The sequence below is a fragment of the Peromyscus eremicus genome, chromosome 1, assembly GCF_949786415.1.
Source record: "Peromyscus eremicus chromosome 1, PerEre_H2_v1, whole genome shotgun sequence".
Lineage (NCBI taxonomy): Eukaryota > Metazoa > Chordata > Mammalia > Rodentia > Cricetidae > Peromyscus > Peromyscus eremicus.
This window is the reverse complement of record NC_081416.1, coordinates 32,929,892-32,957,163: the sequence shown is the minus strand read 5'-3', so window position 1 is coordinate 32,957,163 and position 27,272 is coordinate 32,929,892. Positions and strand designations below refer to the sequence as shown.

General features: G+C 38.1%; 1 protein-coding gene across 2 annotated transcripts in view; it reads left to right on the top strand.

The window, feature by feature from the left end:
- Nucleotides 1-27,272, top strand: part of Jak2 (Janus kinase 2) — a 72,076-nt gene that overhangs the window by 24,333 nt on the left and 20,471 nt on the right. Inside the window, exons 4-15 of one of the 2 annotated variants that reach the window (XM_059259196.1) lie at nucleotides 751-874; nucleotides 4,625-4,742; nucleotides 8,817-8,962; nucleotides 10,182-10,503; nucleotides 11,204-11,323; nucleotides 12,732-12,889; nucleotides 16,707-16,818; nucleotides 18,503-18,689; nucleotides 19,420-19,499; nucleotides 21,220-21,354; nucleotides 25,484-25,571; nucleotides 26,268-26,395. In XM_059259196.1, the coding sequence (XP_059115179.1) occupies nucleotides 751-874; nucleotides 4,625-4,742; nucleotides 8,817-8,962; nucleotides 10,182-10,503; nucleotides 11,204-11,323; nucleotides 12,732-12,889; nucleotides 16,707-16,818; nucleotides 18,503-18,689; nucleotides 19,420-19,499; nucleotides 21,220-21,354; nucleotides 25,484-25,571; nucleotides 26,268-26,395 (1,718 nt within the window). Of the gene's footprint in view, nucleotides 1-750; nucleotides 875-4,624; nucleotides 4,743-8,816; nucleotides 8,963-10,181; nucleotides 10,504-11,203; nucleotides 11,324-12,731; nucleotides 12,890-16,706; nucleotides 16,819-18,502; nucleotides 18,690-19,419; nucleotides 19,548-21,219; nucleotides 21,355-25,483; nucleotides 25,572-26,267; nucleotides 26,396-27,272 lie in introns of both variants that reach the window. The other variant, XM_059259193.1, reaches the window with a different exon arrangement.

Here is a 27,272-nt window from a genome sequence, read left to right as displayed (position 1 = left end):
GGAGATGGAAGCAGGCATATCAAGAGTTTAAGGTCAGCTTCAGTTGCATAAGGAGTTTAAGGTCAACTTGGACTACAAAAGACTTTGTTGCAAAAAGGAAAAAAGACAGAAAGAAAAAGTATTTGGGTCTGGTGAGATGGCTCAGTTGTCATTTAACTTTATAGGGCCCAGTGAGATGGCTCAGTTGGCTTTTAATTTTTTTTGTAAACTTTAATAGTGCAACAGATATAATTATCATATTGTGTAAAACTTTTTTTTTAATATGAAATGTTTCATTCCTTTACAAGTGTCCAGTGGCTTGTTATTATCTCAGTGATTTGATAATCACCATCAATTAAAATATACACCTGCACACATGTGCGTACTCGCACAATGTATTTTTTCCAGGGGTTAAAAGGAACTTGGAAACTCTCTTTACAAGACAGTTAAAAGCTAGATAAAGTATATTTTTTAAGTCTCCATGCAAGAATACCAGCAGTCATATTTTAAAATTAGAGAAAGAGGTATTTGATTTAAAAAGTGGTTTTAAAATATGGCTTCCCACAGTAGTTCACCTGAACTGAAGTTTCTGCTGCGTCTGAGAACTGTCACCAAGGCTCCATGACAGATTAGTGTTGTGTAAATGCTGTAAGCTATCTGCAGTCAGTTCTTATGCTTCAGTTCTAGGTATCACGTCATGACAGATGATGCAGGTTGTGTAAATGCTCTGCTAGCTATCTCTTATCAATCCTTTCTATGCTTCATTTCTAGGTATTACTCCTGTGTATCATAATATGTTTGCTTTAATGAGTGAAACAGAAAGAATCTGGTATCCGCCCAACCATGTCTTCCACATAGATGAGTCAACCAGGCATAATATACTCTACAGACTAAGGTATTTTCTTATATTAAGTGGTTTGCATGTTAGTAAAAGCCAAAGTGGGAGAAATTGTTGGCTATGTAGTGTGGTATCTAGATGTTTCCATCTGTCAGGATGCCATTTTATTACTTCATTATAATTAAGGCTCAAAAAAAAAAAAAAAAGAACAGATGAAAATGCTTGTGTGGAAATCCTTACTGTTTGGAATATTGCCAGTTTCCCAGGAAGTGTAATGTGTGTGCAATATAACATAAGCTTAAATCTCTTCTTTACGAGTACGTTTTTAGAGTTTAAAGTTTTTGTTTGTAAGATAGTTTAGTGATTTATGGCAATGTTCAATATCTATTAATGTTCAGAAAAATAAAATTCCAGAAGATTATTCTGTATAAAAGGGGGTAGCAAAGAAATAATTTTGAGTTTATAGACAGCTACAATTCTCCAAGCACTTATATGTTATTTAATTTTCTTATGACTTAATGAAATACTAAGAATTCCCTGTAAAGAATCTGATGGTATGACATATTACTCAGTCTTATGGCTTGGAAAAAGCATCAGAGTTGAAACTCAGACCTAGTTTGCTTCACAAACTACCTTCTAACCTTACATCTATCTCATTAAAGAGATAATAGTGTAATATTCAGTATTCATTTTTTATTAAGAAATTCTTTATTCATTTTATATACCAACCGCAGATCCCCCTCTCTTCCCTCCTCCTGCTCCCAGACTCCAGTTCAGTGTCTAAATAATGAACATATGAAAAGCAGTGGAATGGGCTGGAGGGATGGCTCACTGGTTTAAAGCAGTGGCTGCTCTTTCTAGAGGACTCAGATTCCATTCCTAGCACCTACATGGCAGCTCACAAGTGTCTGTAGCTCCAGTTCCAGGGGATCTGATGCCCTCTTCTGGCCCATACACAAAATAAATACTAATAAATCATAAAAAAGGAAAAAAAGCAATGGCATTCTTACATACAAGTGGCTAGTTGTAACAAAATAATGAAGCTTTTATAAAATAATTTTAAAGCTTTAACTATTTGGAATAATCTAAATGAGAAAAAATAAGAAACAATGTGAGTGTCAGAGTTTGCTTTCGAGTGTTATGATATGCATCATGACCAAAAGAAACCTGGGGGAGGAAAGGGTTTATTTCATCCTACAGCTTAGAGTCCATCATGAAAGGAAGAAAGGGTAGGAACTCAAAGGAGGAACCTGGAGTCATGAGCTGATGCAGAGGCTATGGAGAAACCCTGCTTACTGGCTTGTCTCCCCATGGCTTGCTTAGCTACCTTTTTAAGACAACCTAGGCCCACCTGCCCAAAGGTGGTATAATCTACAGTGGGCTGGGCACTCTCACATCAATCATTAATTAGAAATTATTTCACTACAAACCAAAAAAGAACCTAACCAGTACAATGGATAAATTAGACATCTAACTTGAAAAATGTGAAGAATGAGAATATAATATAACTATCCTTCAGTATCCATGGTGCACTGAGCTTTCTTGGCTAACAAAATTCATGTATGTTCAGGGCAAAGGACTTGAATAAACATTTCTCCAAAGAAGTGTTTGGCATGCAAATAGCCAATAGGCATTTGAAAAGATATTCAACATCATTAGTCCTTTGAGAAATGTCAATCAAATGCACAACGTGTTAACAGCCAATCCACTAAGATGGCAAAAGCAGAAAGGGCAGACAATAATAAATGTTGAAAATTATTTGTACTAATTAGAATGCTCATACATTGTCAGCAAGAGTAGGAAATGGTGTTGTCGCTTTGGAAAAAGATTGGCCATTTCCTCTAAAGATAATATAGAGTTACTAACATTCATCCACAAAAACACTGTTCACAGAGTGCTAGTCACGTTAGCATAAAAACAGAAACAACTCAAATGCTTTTCAAGTGATGAATAAATAAATAAAATATAGTACATCATACAATCCAGTATTAATTCATTAGAAGATAGGAATAAAGTACCTATATGCTATAAAGTAGATGAAACTTAAAAACATTATGCTAAGTAAATGAAGTCAGATAAAAAGACAACATATCATAGCAATTATTTTGAATATAAAATGAGCAGAATAGAATTTGTAAAAAAGGTATCTTGTAGCTAGGGGTTAACAGAGTGACTTACTTGGGTATGATTACTAATAGCTTTGGAGATATAATCAAAATGTAAAATTAAATTGTGGTGATGTTGGTACCACATTGAATACTACAAATCACTAAGCACTTTAAATGGACAAGCTTCATGTAGATGAATTATATCTCAAAGCTTTTACTTTTTTAATATATTTTATTTATATATATATTAAATTTTTTATTCTATGTGCATTGGTGTTTAGCCTGCATGTATTGGTCCATGTGAGGGTATCAGATCCTGGAGTTACAGACAATTGTGAGCTGGCATGTGGGTGCTGGGATTTGAAGCCAGGTCCTCTGGAAGAGCAGTCAGTGTTCTTAACCGCTGAGCCATCTCTTCAGCTACTTCAAAGCTTTTACTTTCAAAAGTAAACATAGTGAATTTTTCTTTGAAAGACACATTTTAATGTCCATTTTCCTAAAAGAAGGACAAATGTAAGACGAATTGCTAAATGGTCTTATTAATAAAAAAAACCCAGAGCCAGATATTGGGGTAAAAACTGAGAGATCAGGGAAGCAGAAAGAAGCCAGCCACGTTCTTACTGCTAGAAATCCTCAGCCAAAAAGAGAGACCTACTTCCTGTATACCCATGCCTATATGCCTTTCTGTCCCTGCCCTCTTAACTTCCTCTCTCTGCCCAGCTACATCACTTCTGTCTGTCTGTACAGACCTCCGGACTTCCATGATTAGTGTTGGGATTAAAGGTGTGTGCCGGGCGGTGGTGGCACACGCCTTTAATTCCAGCACTCCTGGGAGGCAGAGGCAGGTGGATCTTTGTGAGTTTGAGGCCAGTCTGGTCTACAGAGCGAGATCTAGGAAAGGCACAAAGCTACACAGAGAAATTCTGTCTCGAAAAACCAAAAAAAAAAAAAAAAAAAAAAGAAAAAAGGTGTGTGCTACCATGCCTGGCTCTGTTCCCAGTGTGGCCTTGAACTCACAGAGATCCAATGGATCTCTGCCTCCTGAATGCTAGGATTAAAGGTGTGTGCTACCATTGCCTGACTTCTATGTTTAATATAGTGACGGGCTTTTTCCTCTGATCTTCAGATAAGCTTTATTGGGGTGCACAAATAAAATGTCACCACAGACAAATTATTTGTTTACACAGCAAACTGCATTTTCAGAAGCGTCTATTAATGTTACTGGACTTAAGTTTTTGTTGACTTTTATGTCTACATTTCTCCTGTCTCCTTTGATTGATTCTTCTATATTCTTATACATTGCACCAAAGTGGGCTGTATATTGACTTTTCAGCTATTCATGTTTCATTTGCTGTTGCTCCTGGTGTTTTGTTTATTTGTTTGTTTGTTTGTTTATGGAAACAGAATTAATCTAGGTAGCCCAGAAGAGTCTCAAACTCTTGCTTCTCTTGCCTCAGCTTCCTGGGTGTTGGGATTACAGATGTGCCCCCACTGTGCTTTACTGTGTTTCTTGTATTTTCTACCTACATTATTATCATGCTGTTATTCAGAAATCCTCCTGTTCACAACCTGTATTCAACACTGCTATTTGTGTTTTCTAGCAATGCATTAATAACTTTTAGAATGTTGAGGGTGATTAAATGCCTGTGGTTAGTGCTTGAACTCTGGAAGCTGACCGAATGTTTCAATTCTCTTACAGATTTTACTTTCCTCACTGGTATTGCAGTGGCAGCAATAGAACCTATCGATACGGAGTATCTCGTGGGGCTGAAGCTCCTCTTCTTGATGACTTTGTCATGTCTTACCTTTTTGCTCAGGTATAATTATATTAATTTTTTTGTATGTGTGTTAAACCAGAAATATCTTCCTAGGTAGCATATATCTTAAGTAGGGTAAGTAAGCGTCATGTGGGAAGACTACAATTCTAACTTGTGCAGCAGGTATAGAGAGATAAAAGGATAGTCTATTTAATAATAATTTTTGATCTCATGAATTACAAATGTATTATAATGATTCCTTAAATTGACCCTTTTGAAATCATTTTCTTTTTCTTTTAGGATTTAGGTCATTTTAAGGATTTTGAAAAAAATGTAGAATAAATTTAACAACACAATTCATGTGGCCATTAGATGGTAAAATTTTTTTAGAGTTTTTAAAAATAAATTTTGGCTAATTTCAGGTATAAATGGTAGGCAGTAAAATGTACCAGGAGGAAGTAACATAAAAAATGATGCTAGGCGATTGTGGTACACGCCTTTAATCCCAGCACTGGGGAGGCAGAGGCAGGTGGATCTCTGTGAGTTTGAGGCCAGCTGGGGCTGTTACACAGAGAAACCCTGTCTCAAAAAAAACCCAAAAAACAAAAAAAAAGAAGGAGGGAAGAAAGAAGTGAATTAGTGAATTATGGAGCTGTGATAGTTGGTAGGCTTCTCTCGGTGGGAGGGTGGTGTCCACATGTTGATTCTTAGAGAGCTGAGTTCCTAGTTGTCCACTAGGACTCTTACTATAGACTTCTGTAGTGTTATTTGAACATTTCAAAATATATTCTTCTCTATCACCTTGAATTAAACAGCACTTGAAATATTTGCTTATTAAATTATTTTATTTTCATGGACTTCTAGAATAGCATGAACAGAAGTTAAAGAAAGCAGAGAAATGGTAACTAGTTCCCTTGGGTGTCTGTTTCCAGTGTGTCAGGTTAAGGATTTCCAGTGAGACTTATTAGCAACAAAGGCAAGAACACACAGCTTCACAGCTCACATTTCCAGTCTTGTAAAACCTGTTAAGTCTATAAACAAAAACTGAAACATAATTCTCTTTGAGGACATAGGATCATCGAGTTTTTTCATTATGGCAAAGTGTACATAATGCAGTTTTAAAAGTGTACCGTTTTTAAATGTATTTTAATGCTCAATTCATTAAGCACATTCACCACCTCACAACCATCACTACTATCCATCTCTAGAACAGTGTTCATCTTCATGCCTTTAAACAATAACTCTCCACTTCCCCCACCCTTGACAGTTTACCATTCTACCTCCTGTGAGGTAGAATGTTGGTTCATCTTAGTACCTTGTGTAGACAGATGGCATTATACATGGCATTTGTGTGTCTGGCTTATTTTACTTAGCACAGTATCTTCAAGGCTGGCATTCTACTATGGTGGCTGCTTTCTTATTTGTCTGGCCAACACAGATACAAAATTGCAGTTATTCAAAAGGGGGAAAAACTGTTAATTAAATGAATTTGATAAATGAAATTTTGGTAGGCACATATGTGATTTTAAACAATGCTGGTTTAATGACTTTGTTTTGACATTTGAGACTGATTTGTAACTTCTCCAATGGCTATTTGTTGGTTTATTCATTAGTAGTATTCCCACTAGTTTTTTAAGCACTTATTTTCTTTTGGTTATGATTTCCATGGAATTTTCTGATGCGCAAAACTTAATTACCTACTGGTTTTATATGGTAACAGAACAAACACTGTAGAGAACTATTTGCTATTACAGAGCAAATAGTTCTCTACAGATCTTAGCTAAAGAGAATAACTTGCCAGTTTTAAGTGTGAGGAAATATGTTTAAAATTGAGCAAAAATGGGGCTAGTGAGATGGCTGTGTGTGTAAAGGCACTTGCTGCCAAGCCTGCTGACCTGAGTTTGATTCCCAGAACTCTGATGGTGGAAGGAGAGAACCAATCCTGAAAGTTTTCATCTGACCTCCACATGCATACCTCAGCACTTGGCATATTCATATTCATTCTTTATCAGTCTCTCCCTTTCTCTGTCTTTATCTCTGTCTTCCCCTTTCCCTCCCCCCGCCGTGTGTGTGTGTGTGTGTGTGTGTGTGTGTGTGTGTGTGTGTGTGTGTGTACATGTATGTACATATATGTGTAGAGACTAGGGGTTGACATCTGGTGTCTTCCTCAGTCGATTTCACCTTATACTTGAAGTGGGTCTTTCATTGCACTAGGAACTCACCAGTTGACTAAAACGGCTGCTGTTAAGCTGCAGACATTATCCTGTCTCCTTTTCTTCAGCACTAATATGAAGGTGGTGCCCCTGCACCTGACTTTTCATGGGGTTTGTTTTTGTTTGGTTTGGCTCTTTTGGGGGCCCACTACCCAGTTACTAAATAAATCTCACATGGAGGCTTATTCTTAATTATGAAGACCCAGTTTTAGTTTGGCCTGTTTCTTGCCAGCTTTCCTTAACTTAAATTATCCAGTCTACCTTTTGCCTCTGGGCTTTTCCTGTTCTCTTACTTCTCTAAATCTTACTCTTTTTTTTTTTTTTTTGAAAATTAAAATCATTTTATTAAATTGTGGGTAAAGTTGATTAAATGTTAATTATATTAACCAGGAAAAAACATCAGGAGACATAAATTTTCCATATAAAAACAAAACATTATTACAATAGGTTCAATATACACAAAGAGATATCAAGAAAAATTTTTGGAGGCCAAGCAGTGGTAGCACATGTCTTAAATCCCAGCACTCTTACTCCATCGCTTGCTATGTATCTGGGTGGCTGGCCCCAGGAGTCCTCCTCCTTCTCTGGCTACTTCTTTCCTCCCAGATTTCTCCTTCTATATATTCTCTCTGCCTGCCATCCCTGCCTATCCTTTCTCTTGCCTTGTTATTGGCCAGTTCTTTATTAAACCATCTGATGTTTCAGGTAGTCACAGTAACACAGCTTCACAGAGTTAAACAAATGCAATATTAACAAAAGTAACACACCTGAAAATAATATTCTACAACTTGGTATTCTACAGCTTGGGTGCTCAGGAGCTGGACTGGGTCTTCATGCTTGCACAGCAGGACTTTAGGTGGCACTGAGTCATCTTCCAGCCCATTTCTCATTCCTTTGTTTCTTATATGTTGACTTGCAATGTCCTCTGTTTCTTGTAGCATCTAAACCATATATGCTGAGTACACTTTGTTTTCTCCAAGCACATCTACTGTTTTTTACTATCCTAGCAGGAAAAGAGACATGTCAAGACAAATGCTTTGAAAAATGAAACAAAACAAAACAAAAACTTCCACTACTTCTAAGTCGTTCAAGAATACTGTCAGCCCTGGTCCCAGGCAAACTGCTAGTTTCAATCTCTGAGTGTTCCCTGTGCTTTCTTTCTGTCTCATTCTTTCCATGTCTTTGCTCTGGTTTGTGTCCATTAATAATGTCTTCATCATTTAAAGATCACATGAAGGCTCAGATCTTCCACGAAACCTTTTAATTATGCCAACTGCACACAATTTTAACTGCCTCTAAGGTTCCTAAAGTGGCTGTTGTGTGGTACTTCATATTATATTACCTGGCGTTGGAATGATCTGCTTTTCTGTTTAGCTTCCAAGAAAATTTCTGGTCTTTTTGATGTCTTGAGACCACATCCTGTGTTTGTTTATATCCCACACAAACTCTAGTTCAGTGCCTTCAGTATGAATTGAAATCAGTGTACATTTGATTAATTAATATTTATTTTAGTTTAGGTATTTTTGTGTTCTTAAGATAAATCTTGAAAATATAAACTGTGAGATAAGCTATGAGCCTAACTCAAGTTCTCTTTGTACATGAACCTTTGCTAATGTTTTGTGGTGAATGATGTACAAATGAACGTAGGAGTTAGTTTTTGACTTTTTTTTCCCCCTGAGACAGAGTTTGTAGCTTTGGAACCTATCCTGGAACTCACTTGGTAGACTAGGCTGGCCTCGAACTCACAGAGATCTGCCTGCCTCTGCCTCCCGAGTGCTGGGATTAAAGGTGTGCACCACCACCACCTGGCTAGTTTATGACTTTTAAATGCATATTGTAGAAAATAATTTATAGGATATAACATAACTAAATGTGATAATGAAACTGGAGACATTTCCTTACCCCCCCCCTTTTTTTTCAGTGGCGGCATGATTTTGTGCATGGATGGATAAAAGTACCTGTGACTCATGAAACTCAGGAAGAGTGTCTTGGGATGGCAGTATTAGATATGATGAGAATAGCTAAAGAAAAGGACCAAACTCCACTGGCTGTCTATAACTCTATCAGGTAATTTTTGTACATCCATACATAACAAGTCTACAGATTTAGATATTTTATATAATTTACTTGTATTTTCGGTGTTTGCCCATACATTTTGATATATAGTAAAAAATAGTGAGACTAGAGAAATGGCTCAGTGGGTAGCAGTACTCACTGCACAGCCACAAAGACCTGAGTTCATATCTCCAGAACACGTAAAAGCAGATGTGATAATGTACATCTATAACTGCAGTGTTGGGTAGGTGGAGACAGATCTCAGGGTGTTGCAGTCAACACAGTGAGACAGATCCAGGTTCAGTAAGAAACCCTGTCTTGTAAAATAAGGTGGATGGGCTAGAGAGATGGCTTATCAGATAAAGGTGCTTGCCACACCAGCGTGGTGACCTGAGTTTTATTCCTGAGGCCCACATAAAGGTGGAAGGAGAGAACTGACTCCACAGAACTGTCCTCTGACCTCCAGGCAAGTGCTATGGCAGTGGGACCCCACATACATCATTCGCATACCCACAGTAACATTAAATAACTTTTAAACTAGGGTCTGGAGAGATGGCTCAGCAGTCACGAGCACGGGCTGCTTTTCCAGGGGACCCCGTTTGATTACCAGCACCCACATAATGACTCAAAACCAACTGTAACCTCAGTCCAAGGATATCTGATGCTCTCTTCTAGCCTTTGTAGGTACTGAATGGATGTGATATACATGCAGGCAAAATACCAGTGCACACAGAATAATAAAATATTTTTAAATTAACAATGAATTAGGGGGGCAGTGATAAAGACCCACCTTGGCTTCTGACCTCCACTGGAGGATGCACACAGCAAGTACACCAATACACATAGGTGTACTCTTCTGCATATACCACACATACACTCAGAAATTAGATGAAAAATTGTGGAGGTACACTTTTTTTTAGTATAGCTCATACTCTGTGAGAAGAAATTGAGTTGTACAGAATATCACAGGTGTTCATTATTTGTTTTACATGTTTTGAAAAGACTAAGTTCAGAATGATGGGAGAAATACTTGAAGGGATAATTTTAAAATTAATATGTCCTATTCTAATCTCTGTTGTCACTCAGAATATTTATGCATCAAATGAAGGGTTTTTGCATATATATCAGATGGTGGTTACATCAACTTACTTCACTTGATTGTAGAACATCCTTATTGTGGGGAAAGGAATTAATCTCCCAGTTTTGTTTTGCATGTGCTCGTTATTTCTAGCTACAAGACATTCTTACCAAAGTGTGTTCGAGCAAAAATCCAAGACTATCATATTTTAACCCGGAAGCGAATAAGGTACAGATTTCGCAGATTCATTCAGCAGTTTGGTCAATGCAAAGCCACTGCCAGAAACCTGAAACTTAAGTATCTTATAAACTTGGAAACCCTGCAGTCTGCCTTCTACACAGAGCAATTTGAAGTAAAAGAATCTGCAAGAGGTCCTTCAGGTGAGGAGATTTTTGCAACCATTCTAATAACTGGAAACGGTGGAATTCAGTGGTCACGAGGGAGACATAAGGACAGTGAGACCCTGGCAGAACAGGTAATCCTTACTGATACGTTCTTGTTCCTTTGTGTTAAGAACAGTTGCCGTAACGCAAACTGACTTTAGGTGCTTGAGGACATTCTTGATTTTCTCTGCTGATAGAAACTTCATTTGTGTAAAGCCATCAAAGTTGTAACTGTAGTTCTTAAGTGTTTTATTAATTTTTATGACAAACTAATTAGTAATGACTTTCTTACAGTTTCTGAATAAGATTGAATTGTCTAAGTGATTTTAAGTTAACTCTGTTTCCTTTATTCTTTCACTGTTGACATTTAAACATAGTCATAAAGCTAATTAAATGAAAAACTTTAACTGATTTTGATAATTAATTAGTTTTATTATATTTGCATTACAGCATTTAAATTTTTTCACATGTATCAGTCATATATTGTTTGAGAGATTTAATATTATCATTTTTTTTAACCACAGTTGATAATTCTCCAATTTTCTGATATTCTTTTTAATATTAATTGGGTTAAGTTCTAAATCACATGAGGTTCCTGTCATGTTTTAATGCTCTCATTTTTAAGTCAAAGCAGGCTATATAAACATAGTCATAGGGCTCAATTCTTAGGAGATGTAATCACATTTAATGCCTATACATTGCTATCAATATCTTTAAAGAACTGTGACTATCTTCACCTCCTAATCCTTGTTTGAAATGGCATTATAACTGTTTAAATGCTCTTGGTTACAGGATTTACAGGTATATTGTGATTTTCCTGATATTATTGATGTCAGTATTAAGCAAGCAAACCAGGAATGCTCAAATGAAAGTAGAATTGTAACTATCCATAAGCAAGATGGTAAAATTTTGGTAAGTTTGTATTATGCATAAGAAGTGGTTACAGCTGGGCAGTGGTGGCACACGCCTTTAATCCCAGCACTTGGGAGGCAGAGCCAGGCGGATCTCTCTGAGTTCGAGGCCAGCCTGGGCTACCAAGTGAGTTCCAGGAAAGGCACAAAGCTACACAGAGAAACCCTGTCTCGAAAAACCAAAAAAAGAAGTGGTTACATTTTAGAATTTTTCAGAAGTGTTTTAGAATTATTTAGGTATTCTGGTTATAGTTACAAGTATGATTAAAAAAAAAAAATCCACCAGCCCAGCAAGTGTCTTATTGTGTGCATGTTTTTGTACTACAAATATTTATATAATTAAAAGCCCCAGTTACTTATTCTCTTTTGCCAGTTATGGGTTGCATTTAATTCCCTCTTGTTCAGACTTCAGCAGTCTGTGGGATTAAACGAGAGGCAAGGAAGCAGGAAGAAGCCTTTCTCCCTGTTCCCCTTGAAATCATCATTTCCTTCTGTTGAATCTCTTGGTGTTCTGAATCCCATATTGTCTTGTTTTCCCATGTATATCAACTGTAGTACCTGCTGATATTCTCCTTGAGATTGTAGCAATTTAGAAATTAATTTAGGATTTTTGTTTGTTTTGTTTTGTTTTTATTATTTCTAAGACAGGTTCTCACTATGTAGCTTTGGCTGTGTTGGAAATCACAGAGATCCGCCTGCTTCTGCCTCTCCAAGTGCTGGGATTAAAGGTGTGACCACTGTGCCCAGCTTAGGATATATATTTATATTTTTATGATTTTGAATTTCTTTACCCAAGAACATAGTTCATTTTCTATGTATTCAGAAAATATGTTGCATTGTACAAAAATATTTTGAAACTTCTTATGATCATTTTCAACTTTTTAGTTAAGTTTAATTCAGTATACTACATATTTACAGCTATAAGTTGAGCTTTATTTTTAAATTATTCAGTTACATTGATTATTTTGATATATGGAAAATAGATACTTTTTAGTATGTGTATTCCTTTTCCATTAGATAAAATGTTAAATTTTTGGCTGATTGTATATTCATAAATATATATTTTAATAAAAATCACAATGTAGTTCCATATTCTAACCTTTTAGTTTTTACATGTACATTATCCTGAGAAGTATATAAAAATAAATGTTCGTATTTATAATTAATCTTAACCTTTATATAGATTAGATTTCTAATTGAGTCTAGCAGGGTCATTGAGGAATATAGTTAAATTATGAATATTGACTGACTATAACTGGGAAGTTTGTTAAGCTCATATTTGGGAGGGTCTTAAGGATATATAGATATAAGAATTTATTAGCTCAGGCTGGGTAATTGGAAGTTATAAAAGGTATTTGTACAAATAGAACTTAATTTATTTTTAATTATGTGGTTTTTTTTCTGCTTAGGAAATAGAGCTTAGCTCGTTAAGAGAAGCCTTGTCATTTGTGTCCTTAATTGACGGCTATTACAGACTTACTGCGGATGCACACCATTACCTCTGTAAGGAAGTAGCCCCTCCGTCTGTGCTGGAGAACTTGCACAGCAACTGCCATGGCCCCATCTCGTGAGTAGTCCGTATTTCAAAGTATACTGGCAGGAACTGGCTCGGTGGGTAAGAGCACTTGCTTTGCAAGCAGAAGAACCTGAGTTTGAATTCCAGGCATTCATGTAAAAAACTGGACATAGCTGTATGTACATGATTCTAACATTCGGGAACAGAGACAGCTGAAAGCTCCTGGTTCAGTGAGAGACCTTTTCTTATGACAGTAAGACAGAGAATATAAAGGAAGAATTGTAATATATAAAGAATTATAAAGGGACACTGAACATGTCCTGGTCTCCAGAGAGAGAGACATTTTTCTGAAGTGAATATACAGTCAGTCAGTCCTCCTCATCTGCAGATTCCACGTTCATGGTGGGATCAGCTGTTCTTCCAAACTTGGAGTTAAAGAATAGTGTCTACCTGGGGCTGCAGCTTAGTGTTCAGTCACTCTCTAAGCACTGAAAACAAACAAACAAATTAGAACATTCTCCCATGTATGTTGTACTAACGTTGAAGTACCGTGAAGGAAGCACAGTGCTAAATTTGAAATTCGACATTATTTTTGAGTAGTCCAAACTCTACTGAAACTTAAACACAAAATGTGTGTTATACCCACATTTCAAGTTTAGTACTGTGTAGTGGAACTCCACAGTGCTGAAAAGGTTGTCTTTGGACATTCTAATATAGTTTGAATTTTATATATTATTCTGTTTTAATTTCTTTACCTTTAGATACCTACACATGGCTAAAAATTTCTGTTCTATTTTGCTTCTGTTGCTGAGCAGAAGCAACTTGGGGAGAAAAGGGCTAATTGGCTTACACATCCAGGTCACAACCTATAGGCGGGTTTTTCTTGGGGCCACCAGCTCACAAATAACAACCTGGAGTCTTATTAATTATGAAAGCTCAGCCTTAGCTTAGGCTTTTTTCTCCAACTAGCTCTTATAATTTAATTAACCCATATTTTAATCTACATTTTGCCCCAAGGCTCTTACCTCACTTCTGTACTGCATGTCCTGCTTTGCTGCTTCCTCAGTGTCTGGCTGGCCATTTGGCTTTCTTCCTCCCAGAGTTCTCTCTCTGCCCGGAAGTCCTGCCTATACTGCCTGCCTAGCTTTTGGCAGTTTAGCTTTTTATCCCACCAATCACAGCAATCCATTTTCACACAGTGTGCAGATATCCCACAACAACAGCCCATCGTGGAGGGAAGACAGAGCAGGAGCTCAAACAAGAACTGAAGCAGAAGCCATGAAGGACCCCTTATCCTGGCTTGCTCTCCCTGCCCGTGGGCAGACTGCTTTCTTATACAAAGCAGGATCACCTGCCTAAGGGTAGCAGCACACAGAGTAGGCTGTGCCCTCTCACATCAGTTTACAACCACCATAATGCCCCACAGACATGGCCACAGGTTGATTCAATCTAAGCAGTCTTTCCGTCAAGACTCCCTGTGTCCAGGTGACTCTTGGTTGTTTCACCTTGATGATAAAAGCTCTTCAGGACCACTGTCATATGACCCATACCTTTGCAGACTTTCCTGGTTTTGGTTTTGTTGTTGTTGTTGTTGTTTTAAGATTTATTTATTTATTACATATACAGTGTTCTGTCTGCATGTATGTCTGCAGGCCAGAAGAGGGTGCCAGATCTCATTACAGCATTACAGATGGTTGTGAGCAACTATGTGGTTGCTGGGAATTGAACTCAGGACCTTTGGAAGAGCAGCTAGTGCTCTTAACCGCCCTGTTTTATGTAAATTATCTTGCTTTCAAATGCTGCATCTTCAAATTTTATGCACATAGCAAGGTTTTTGTTGTTGTTTTGTTTTTGCACATGGCAATGTTTGTTTTTTCGAGACAGGGTTTTTCTGTGTAGCCCTGGCTGTCCTGGAATTCACTCTGTAGACCAGGCTGGCCTCAGACTGAAAGAGATCCATCTGCTTCTGCCTATCAAATGCTGGGATTAAAGGCATGGTGTAGCTAGAGTTTTCCTGACTGGCCCACATACAGACCATCCCACAGCACTTCCCCTTTTCTTTTCTTAAAAAGGAAGGCTTTAACCTTTACACATCTCCAAAGTCAGCTTGGTATATTTGGGAATTTGGGCGTAGCTTCTCTTACTACTTCCTGATGGAGGGGGGCGCTGTATCTTATGGGGACATAAAGAATATTTTAGGATTATGGAGTAGTCCATGAGGGTGTATCGTCTGAGCCAGTTGCCTTGAAATGGTTCTGGATGTTGGATCATCTGGGCCATGGTGTCATCGGAGACCTTTCAGGTGGTCTTGGCTGGTCAAACCTGATGTATCTTAATCTGGAACAAATCCATAGCCTCTGGCTTTCTGTGGAAACAAAAGCAGAGCCTCCTTTCCAAAGCAACATGTCCTTACATCCAAATTTTGAAGTCAAGGTACCTTTAAAATATACATTTTGGCATAACTCAACAGCTTTTGTAATCAAATGTTTTTCTTCAGTTACGAATATCAAAGAGAACATAATCCAGATTCTCTGTGTAGTAGCCATCTTTACGTGGCTTATTTTTTTTATATTAGCTTGAGCCTATTGCTTTAAACTGCAGCCTTCTAAGCCTGAAAGGGCGCTGGCGCTGCTGCCTCCGCCCACTTCAGCTTCCCAACATGGCGGTGGTACGTTTTCCGCCAGCTCTGGGAGCCATCAACTCTCAGAAATAGTGGGTCTATGCTTCTATCAAAGCAGCATGTAGCCCAGAAACCTCTTTTTTTTTGTTTGTTTGTTTTGTTTTGTACTAGCAAAGGCTAAATCCACCACACAGCTTAATGTGCCACTTGCAGAGGCCTCATTCCCACCATACTGCAGGTCGAGCGTGCACGCACGCTAGGAACCAGCCAGTAGCTCAAACCAGCAGCTGCTGCTCATTTGAGAGAGACAATTAGGAAGCTGTTTTTAGCTCCATTTTAGAATTTTTTTTTTCTCAGTTTTTAGGTGGAAACTCTTGCCACCACGTTGGACGCCATTTGTAGCTAGAGTTTTCCTGACTGGCCCACAGTCAGGACAAATCTCTGACACCCGCCAGTCCCACAGCCACTCAGACCCAACCAAATAAGCACAGAGACTTATATTGGTTACAAACTGTATGGCCGTGGCAGGCTTCTTGCTAACTGTTCTTACAGCTTAAATTAATCCATTTCTATAAATCTATACCTTGCCACATGGCTTGTGGCTTACCAGTACTTTACATCTTCCTTGTCCTGATGGTGGCTGGCAGTGTCTCTCTGACTCAGCTTCCTGTTCTCTCAATTCTCCTTTTAGTCCCGCCTATACTTCCTGCCTGGCCACTGGCCAATCAGTGATTTATTTATTGACCAATCAGCAACACATTTGACATACAGACCATCCCACAACAGCATGGGCCACTATGCCCAGCTCCCACAGAGCAAATTTTAAGACCGAGGTTAGATACTGTTTTAAATATAGAGAGATAATTTTTGTATTAGTACTGCTGTAATAGAAGAGAAAAATGAGAAATACTTTATTAATATACTGTCCTGACTGTTAAATGAAGTTTAATGGGAGTATGATTTTTTTAATTACTCAATTGGTAATCAGAAAGCAGAACATTAAAATGAACCGATTTTCTTTGTGATTTTACTGTTTTATAGTGTCTTAAAAATAATATAGTTGTCCCTTGAATTGGTTGAACTCACTACAAAATAACTTGAAACTTTGGTTTCTTTCCCTTGAAAAATAATTTATAAATATACATAATGGGGAGTCTTCTGAAAATTGTTTTCATTTGATTGTTGTGGCCTTTTGTCGTGGTTACACAGTACACGCTGCCATTCATGTTATTTCTGCTTAACTTGTAGAATGGATTTTGCCATTAGTAAACTAAAGAAGGCAGGTAACCAGACGGGACTGTATGTACTTCGATGTAGCCCTAAGGACTTTAACAAATACTTTCTGACCTTTGCTGTTGAGGTTAGTATGTCACATTTATTAATAGTAACATGTTGTGTAATCTATATTTCTCTATCATGAAGTGGTTCATTTTTAATACTCAGAATTATAGTTCTTGATATGGTAACTGGCACAGTAATGCTTAGTATACCTTCATATACTATAAAATAAACAATCCATAGAGTTCATGTAAATATGTAAATGACTTAATGTCTTTATTTGACATTTTATTTTTTGATATTTGAGTATTAGCCATGTGTCAAGTGATATTTCATTAAGTATACTCACAAAAATAAAATATTTACTAAATCATGTAGAAGAAAATGAGTAAAAAAACCATTTTCTGATTACTTGCATTGTTTACTAGCTGGAACAAAGCAGAGCGCAGAAACATGATAGTGCTTTCAACTAGTAATGTAGTATGTGTTTTAAATGTAAGAGTGAACGCTTGGATCTCATCCACGATTGTTATGATCCGTTGTTAGCTTTAAAAATATGTTAGGCAGTTATATGGTCTAAATCTTGAGAGTATTTGTAGCAACATCCAGATTTATTTTACTTTTTGAAAATACAGAAAGCAGCCAGGTGATGGTGGCTCACACCTTTAATCCCAGCACTTGAAAGGCAGAGGCAGGTGGATCTCTCTGAGTTCAAGGCCAGCCTGGTCTACAGAGTAAGTTCCAGGACAGCCAAGGCTACACAGAGAAACCCTGTCTCGAAAAACCGGAAAGAAAAAAAAAAAAAGCAACTATCTTGTATCAGCACATGTAGTGAAAGAATTGTCTTCAAATGCAGCAGGCGTATCTCATCACTTTACTATTATATACACCAACAGTCTTAGCTTCAGAGTATCTTCTAATACCATATGACTGTTTGTGGTATTAAATTATTAACTCGAAATGCACAAATTTTTATGTTTATTGTATGTGCCTAATATGAGTGATAAGGAATCAGGGAACATAGGGCACAAACCTATGTTTCAGAAACTTGTCTGTTGGAAAACAAAAATTTTAAAATATACTAAAAACACTCAATTATTGTGATTAGCATGACAATATCAGAAAAGATCTTTTTCATTCAGAAAGATCTTTTAGAATCCAAAAGACATGAGATTGCCTTGAGGGATTAGCAGTTGTTTCATAAATGGCTCAAAGTGGGAGGAATACAGTAATAAAAAGCAGGTCAAATTGTTAAGATGAGTGAAGTAGTTCATAGTTTATTACATAAGACAAATATTTTTAAGATAAAAATCTAAAAAAAATACCATACTAGAGATAATTTTAAAAATAGAATAGTATACAATGGAATATGCATCTTTGCTATGGAAAGGGGTTAGTCCTTTTAGGGAGGGCCTCAGCAATAAAGTACTAATAATCAAACCAGATCGTGTGACGGTGGGAAGGATGGAGGATGAGGAAGCAGGAGCTGATGAAGAGCATGTGCTGCCCAGTGTGAGACAAGGGGAAGCTGTTACAGACAGTGCTGGTGTTGTTCAGTATATCTTCTAATGAGATCACTTGATGTCAGCTTCTGGAGGCTATGGCATGGTGTTTAGATGCCTTCTGGAGGCACTGCTTTAAGAGTTACAGTTTCAATGTGTAAATACTCTGTTAGTTGTTTTTATGATAGGCCCTTTGGCTGAATAATCTGCATGATTACCATTGTGATTTTTCCCTCTTTTTTTTTTTAAACTAAACTTATATAGCGAGAAAATGTTATTGAATATAAACACTGTTTGATTATGAAGAATGAGAATAGAGAGTACAACCTCAGTGGAACTAAGAAGAACTTCAGTAGCCTTAAGGACCTTTTGAATTGCTACCAAATGGAGACCGTGCGCTCAGATAGTATCATCTTCCAGTTTACTAAATGTTGTCCCCCAAAGCCAAAAGGTAAGATAACTCTCCAGGTATTTTAGAGATAGGGCTAGTCTTGGACTGCATGTGGTGGGTGGTGATTTGGAAGAAGTAGCAAAAGGCAGCGTTATAGGAAAGCAAGCTGATTTTTCTGATGTGCTTTAGTACACAGAGCCTGTGAGTGACTGAAAGCTCCATTCTGACATGTATCTTAAAGATCATTGCTTGCAACCTGTCAGTTGCTCACTTATGGACCTGGACAGTCTCACTACCAAATCCCTGTGTGTTTTAAGTTAATACTTTCATATATTTTTAGGGTTTTAGTTTTTAAATAAATAGTAAGATTGGAAATATTTTAAAATAGCTTCTTTAAAATTCCCGAAATGGCCGGGCGGTGGTGGCGCACGCCTTTAATCCCAGCACTCGGGAGGCAGAGCCAGGCGGATCTCTGTGAGTTCGAGGCCAGCCTGGGCTACCAAGTGAGTCCCAGGAAAGGCGCAAAGCTACACAGAGAAACCCTGTCTCGAAAAACCGAAAAAAAAAAAAATTCCCGAAATGATTGTAAGTTTGAATGTGTTTCTTATATCAGTCAGAGCTGAATACTAAAACTCCTACAGTAACTAAACAGCTTTGAGAGTTTCTTAGACACAGAGTACACTCACATTACATCTTTGGAGCAGTTCATAGTTTTAGTGTGCTTTGATTATATACAAATTCCTCCACATGTGAAACATAGATAGCTTGTGTTTTGTTTCTTTTTTTTCAGATAAATCAAACCTTCTCGTCTTCAGAACCAATGGTGTTTCTGATGTTCAGATCTCACCAACATTACAGAGGCATAATAATGTGAGCCAAATGGTGTTTCACAAAATCAGAAATGAAGATTTGATATTTGTAAGCCATTGGATCTTTATAATTGTGGTTTTTGTCCTTTTAAAGCAATGCCTTTTTTTATTTACTTGCTATTACATTCATGTGATACTTGACATATTTTATTATAAACTTACATTATAAAATTTTACTTAAATTTCATAGATTTATATCATCTATATAGATTTATATCATCTATATAATTCATAAAATTCATAAATCTTAGAAAATATGCCAATATTACAGCAGAAATTAGCAAAGTTAATAGTGGAGTTATATTCTCTTTTCAGAAATTTCAAAATATTTTTAAAATTTTATATTATAAATTTTAAAAGTTAAAGATCTTCTACAAAAGACATCTGTCTTGGCTCCCCCATACGCAAACAGGTAAGGGGAATTCAGTAGGTTATCTTTAAGGAACTGAAAACAAGACAGTATGTAGGAGGTGCTGATTTAATTGTTATGTGGTGTATTAGAGGGCTAGAGTTTAGTCTTTCTATCATGGAGGTTAAAATGAAAAGCATAAAGAAAGAGGGCTGATCCTAGGTTCGTTCAAGGGCAGGAATTAAAAGTAAGATTTATCTCTGAATAGAACTGGGACCTGAAGAATATGCATCTATTGTATAGAATGTGAAAATTTTACCTGCTAGCCATAGGAGAAGAAAATTAATATTGTCTGTTTTAATTGACTTAGAAAAAAAGAGGAGCTCATAAATTTTTGAGTTAGGCTTTGTTATATTACCTGTATTATATTCGTTACCTACATGATCTGAGGAGCACTAAACCAGTAAGTTAAAGACTGTACCAAAGATGCTTGGAAGAAGCACATGTAGACTTTTTGAAAAACATACTCTGAGCCAGGAGTATAATCCCAGCACTCTGGGGGAGGAAGGCAGACGTAGCAGGGGTTCCAGGCCATCCTTAGCTACATATAGAGTTGAAGGGTATCCTAGGCTATATGAAGTCTTATCTTAAAAACCCCAACAAACAACCAAAAAGAAAAGAAAGAGATTCTCTTAACTCCGGCTTCCAGGATTCCCATAGATAAAACTAGCTGCAAACATGAGCTTTGTATTAAAAAATTGAAACATACTGGGAAATTATCTAGGATTAAGTAGGAGTCATCAAACTTACACTTCTAATAACTTCATGTAACTTTCAAGTAGAGACCATAAAATGTAGGTGTCTTTAAAAAAGAGTTGAAAACAATAAAATGAAAACATTTAAAATGTATTACTTAAAAGACAAATTTCTGGGAAAAAGGCATAGATATGAAAAATGTAGTCTTGGACTTGCCGCTTAATAGACAGTTTAGAAAGCGTATTGTGCACCCACCACTGAGGTCAGAGTAAGTGAATTGGAAGACAGACCTGATGGAGCCCAGTGGTAGGTGTCTGTCTAGTGTGCCAAGTCCTGACTTTAATCACAGTACCCCAAATTTAATAACAAACCGTAGATTTTTAAATTAAGTATCTTGGCTTGTGCTTGTCACTCCTGTCCTCAGGAGACTGAGGGAGGAAGATTGTCAGTTTAAGACTAGCTTGCGGTGCAATAGTGAATTCCAGGAAAGATAGATAAGAAGTGTTAGACCTGGGGTAGTGGTAGTAGCTATAGCTTGATGTATGTCTGGTTGATTTCATGCTTTGGTGCTTTCATGTGTTTATTCACCTCCCCCTCACCTTTCTTTCTTTTAAAGAATGAAAGTCTTGGCCAAGGCACTTTTACAAAAATTTTTAAAGGTATAAGAAGAGAAGTTGGAGACTATGGTCAACTGCATGAAACAGAAGTTCTTTTGAAAGTTCTGGAGAAAGCACATAGAAATTATTCGGAGGTGTGTATGTTTGTTGGATCCTTCATGTATCTTTTTGTACTATATAAAGAAGCTCAGTCACAAACACATGAAATGCATGTGTGAGACTTCAAATTATAAAATTTATGCCTTTATTGCATATTTTAACTATGTATAATAATAGGTTTCATTATGACATATTTATACACTTACAGAATGTATGTCAGATATTCAGTCCCTGTTAACCTCTCGGGTCCCCCTCCCAGTGATCCTCGCTCACTTTCCACCTAAAGTCTTCTACTTTTATCTCTTGGGATGTGTGTGTATGAGACCTAATGCGTTTCTTCAGGGCTCCTTCCAGGAGCATGGGTGAGGTTTGTTTGCAGGAATGTCGGCATCTTACCTGTGGCTCCACCATTAAGGAAACCCTCCCCTACCAACCATTAAAATCCTTGGGGAGTGGTGGGTCTCGAGCTCCTTCCCTGAAAAAGTAGTGAGGGGCTCATCTTGTGTGTATCTGCTCAGGTAAACGTGGCTGCTTTGAGTTCAAGAGTGCAGCATCAGTGTCAAGCCCAGGAGTCAGTGTTGCACACCACCTTCCTCCGGCTTTCACAGTCTTCCTCCTACAGTGACCCTGAGCCTTGTAGGGATAGTAGTTACCTTCCCATTGCTGTGACAAACACCATAACCAAAAGCAGCTTATAGAAGTTTATTTTCCCTTGTAATTCCAGAAGGATAGGAGTCCATCATAGCATAGAAGTCATAGCATGGTGACAGGAGGAGGAAGCGGCGGCATAACATTTTTCATTCCAGTACAGGTGGAGGTGGGACGAGAACAGGAAGTGTGGGACAAAGCTATAAACTTTCAAAGATCACCCTGTGAACTCCTTCCTCTAGCAAGGCTCACCTAAAGGCCCCTTAACCTTCCCAAATAGCACCACCAAGTAGAGACCAAGTGTTCAGAGACATAACCGTATCGGGGACATTTCTTATTCAGACATTCACAGAGAAGGCTGATAGAGATGTCTGACTTATGGCTGAGAATCTGAGAGTCACTTATCTTCAGTATTTTGACCAATTACCAGTTGCTGTGGTCATTGCTGACCACTGCAAAAAGAAGCTTCTTAGACCAAAGCTGGCAGCAGCACTAATCTGGGGCAGAACAGTTATTCTCAGGGCATTTTGCTGGGAATATCATGTACATTTAGCAGTAGCTTCACCACTCAGGCCCCTAGCCCCCCTCCCCCCAGTCACAAACTTTTGGCCAGCTTTACAGCACCAGACATGACTTTCTCCAGTGAAGCAAGTCTCGAATCTAATCAGAAAGCAGTTGTTTACCCCGTGAAAAACTTGGCGCAGTTGCACCATTAGGCGTTCTTGTCTGGCTGATAGGTATTGTTGCATACAGGATCCATAGTTGAGTAAGACTGTTGGTGTTAATTTTGCCCTAGGAGCCAGCACTATGAGGGCTAGCTAGCAGAGAGGAAGCTTCTAGCCCAGTTCCAGCATGGTTGTTCTATGTCCTGTGACTAAGGCATGTGGCATCTTGTAGTCTAGTTTGGTGCACAACCAATAGCAGTGGTAATTGCCTGTATTATTTTGAGAGCCTCAGGCCTCACTGACCAACCGTGTGTAGGGAGTAGCCCACCCTCTGGTGCTGGGATATTTGCTTAACAATCTATGGCTCTGGGAACAGCTTTATCTACATATACAAGATCCCTCTGTTCACACTCAGGATTTTTGTTTTATTTTTCTTTTATTAGCTTACAGACTATCTGATTTACTTATGGCTTTTCACACATGATTAGTTTTTATTGACAACCTCCCCCATATCTCTCCTCTCCTCTTCAATCCTTCAATCTTTTCACCTCCAGCATTTCTCCTTCGACTTTTCTATCTGTATCTGTGATTCTGTTATCCCCGTCCCCTTAAAGAACCTTCTTTCCCTCTCATGAGCTCTTTGCTAGGATCTTGGATACTGTACTCCCATGTAAATTCACATGCATGAAAAGTAGATGGTAGGTAGGATGCACATATGAAAGAGAGCATGTGATAGTTGTCTTTTGAACCCCAGTTAGTTACTGCACTTAATACTGTTTTTCCCAGTTCTATTCAGTTTCCTTCAAACTTAATAAGTTCACTTTTCTTTATGATTAAATGATATTTCATTGTGTATATGTATTATATTTTCATTATCCAGTCATCAGTTGATGGGCATCTAGGCTGTTTCCATTTCCTTGCTGTTGTGAACATAGCAACAATTTGAATGGATGTGTAGGTATCGCTAGTAGGTTATAGAGTCCTGGATTGATTCTTAGAAGCAGTCTAGCTGGGTCATATGGAAGTTCTGTTTCTAGGGGTTGTGTGTGGGGGCATATGTATGCATGTATATATGTAAGGGTATGTGTGTTTGGAGGTCAGAGGTCAGCATTTGGGTGTCTCTGTCTGTTGCTCTCCACCTTACTTGTTTTAGAGTGTATTTATTCTTTCACAACTTCATTCATATATAATGTACTTGACTAGATTCGTGTTCAGGATACCAGGCTCTGTCCTCAGTTTTTTTCCTGTATGTAGAATATTGTTCTCAGCAATAGTCCCTGTCTAGGAATAGACCCACTATGAACACAGAGTAAGAGTCAAACTATAAAGCAGTCTCCTTTAAGCACTAATCATTTTAGGAAATAATGGGACATGGGTAGTGCTGGATGTATAAAGTGTTAGTCATTGTGGGTATGAGTGTAAAGAGAAGGAAAAGATAAACACTCTAAGACTAGTGGATGGCACTGGGAGAGGGAGGACAGGCGAGCGATTGGGATGGGAATAGAAACAGAAAAGGAGGGGTGAGGGCGTTTTGGCAAGAGGTAGACTGCAAGGAGTGGTAAGATGAGGCTGTAGAAGGTCCTGTCTCCCAGGAGGTAGACTGCAAGGAGTGGTAAGATGAGGCTGTAGAAGGTCCTGTCTCCCAGGAGGTAGACTGCAAGGAGTGGTAAGATGAGGCTGTAGAAGGTCCTGTCTCCCAGGAGGTAGACTGCAAGGAGTGGTAAGATGAGGCTGTAGAAGGTCCTGTCTCCCAGGAGGTAGACTGCAAGGAGTGGTAAGATGAGGCTGTAGAAGGTCCTGTCTCCCAGGAGGCTGAGCACACAGATCTACAAACCGAACCAGACTGGGTTCTTTGAGAGGAGAAGAAGTCAGAGTAGGGGGAGAAAATCAGTGCAGAGCAAGGACAAGGTAGCCTGCTAAATGACATTGGATAGTAAACAAAAATGATGAGACACAAAAAGAGCTGGATGGAAAGATACAGTATGAAAATTGACTGGCCTCCCATTGCCTTCCTTCTGGAGTCTCTAGAGTTCCTTCACCAGCTCTCGAGTTCTATCAAAGTTTTCTTTCTTTTTTTTTTAAGGAACATCTATGACTACATGATGAGACTGTAGAAGATTCTAGGATTTTAATTTTTTCTATAAAATTTATCCTTAGGTTTGTTTATTTTTTAATTTACTTGTTTTCACTTTATGTGCATGGGTGTTTTGCCTGCATGTCTGTCTGTGCACCATGAGTACCTGTGGAGGTCAGAAGAGGGTATAGGAGCCCTTGAAACTGGAATTACAGATGGTTGTCAGTGGCCATGTGGGTGCTGGGAACAAACCCAGGTCCTCTGGAAGAAGAGCCAGTGCTCTTAACCACGAGGCCATCAGCCCAGCCTAAAATTAATAAGATTTACAAATAACTTACTAATGCACTCATTATTTTCAGTGTTGTGTTATAGGTATTATGAAATCTTTACATATACAGAGGCTGCTCCCTTTAAACATAGCCACTCAGAGCTTTATAGATTCCTCCACAATTTCACCTACTTAAGAATAAGTTTGAAGCCAGATGTGGTGACACATGCCTTTAAACCCAGTACTCGGGAGGCAGAGGCAGGTGGATCTTTGTGAGTTCTAGTCCAGCCTGGTCTACAAAGCAAGTTCCAGAACAGCCAGGGCTACACAGAGAAACCCTGTCTCAAAAAATAAATAAATAAGTATTTAAAAAGAGTAAGTTTGAAAGGCACTGTACTAAAAATTGTAATGTCCATGACTTAAGACTAAGTCAGTATCGTTCTGAATTGCGCGTAGCGGGGACATGACCAAACAGAACCCTTCACATTTCTTGTTTCCTCTCCCCGTAGTCTTTCTTTGAAGCGGCAAGCATGATGAGTCAGCTTTCTCACAAGCACTTGGTTCTGAACTATGGAGTGTGTGTCTGTGGAGAGGAGAGTAAGTCAAGCCACTGGCTTCCCTTTGCTAATGCCGTGCCAGCTCGGAGAATCACTATTCAGGACTAACTACAGTGGGACCAGTACAGCTGTGAATTACAAATACTGTTGAACTTGAAAGCTTTGTGACCTGTTCAGTTATAGCTTGTGAAAAAGGAAACTGGTGTTAGAGCTAAAATGCTGACTAGAGTTAATATGTCCTGATATAATGACATATAATATAATGATGGCAGGAGTATTACAGTAAACACAAGCTTTTGTGGGCACATAACAGTACAGATTATGGGTAACTCGTGTAACTGGGGCAACTGGCCCTTTTCCGTACAAGCTTATTTGTAGTTAGGAAAACAAAGCATGTAAATGGTAGACTGAGTTATTAATGAAACTGATTGAAGTGACTGAATATTGGCACTAGGTAGGTTCTCCAGTATATTTACATTGTATAAAATATACTATGTTATCTATACAAGTATGTGTTAGGTATAAATTGTTTGGAGTCCTACCTCTTACTGTTGTGAATAAGCTAGAAACAAAAGTATAATGATGTGTATCCATTAAGTTTCCTTTAAATTAGTACAGTTTACTTAATTTATTCACATATTGTAGCCACAAATAACACAAGTATTTTGAAATTTTTAATTATACATTTTAATTGGATATATACTTGAGCTTTATTATTACCTATATTTTAATGCAGACATTTTGGTTCAAGAGTTTGTAAAATTTGGATCACTGGATACATACCTGAAAAAAAATAAAAATTCCCTAAATATATTATGGAAACTTGGAGTGGCTAAACAGTTGGCATGGGCCATGCATTTTCTAGTAAGTAATTGCTGTGTTCTCTTTTAAAAAACTAAAACTTGCTGTTTTATTTCATGAAAGTAATATGCTTATTTCAACCTGACAACCAGAAATAAATCTTGGAATGAGTGCCAAGTCATTCAAAATAATGTTAGGTGTTGAAAGGTACTGTTACAAACATATGTAAGTAGTAAATCAGCTTTGAAAGACAGTGCTGTTTTTCCACAGTCTCTTGGAACTATCACAGGCACCCAGATTTTATATCCCCTGTGTCGTTTTGCATTCAGTACAGTAGCTGCACTGTAAGCAACTGCTGTCCCACCTGGCAGCTGCAACCCTGCAGCTACCAGCAGCGATTCTGCCACACAGGCCGCAGCCAGGTGGGCATGCTGTTCCCTCAGGCACCAACTCTAGCTTTATCTAGATTTCTATCCTTCTATAGAACTCGGGGTTCAAAGGTTGAGGTGAAATTCTGCTTGCTCAGAGGCTGAATAGCAAACAGCTGATCTTCCCTCCTTGCTTGTGTCTCCCAAAAAACCAGGAGTTCTCTGCTCAGCCCCCACTTAAGAACCCTCACTACACTTAGTTCCTCCCTACCACTTCCTGTCAGCTAGTTGCTGACTCAGCCTCCTGACCCCAGGTGAATTTTATTTAATCAAACAAATATAACACGTCTTTGCATTGTTAACAGAAGCAGCAGAAACAAATGTAACACACCTTTACACAGTTAAAATAATATCCCACAACACACCTGGGTTTAGAAAATTTAACCAAAAGTTTATAGAATCCTATCATCCTGCTGTGATAGCAGAAGACACCTTGTGGTGTTTGTGGGCAGTTGAACAGTGTTCAGTGAGAAAGTAGTGTTGATAGAGGTGCAGACCACCAGAGTGCCCAC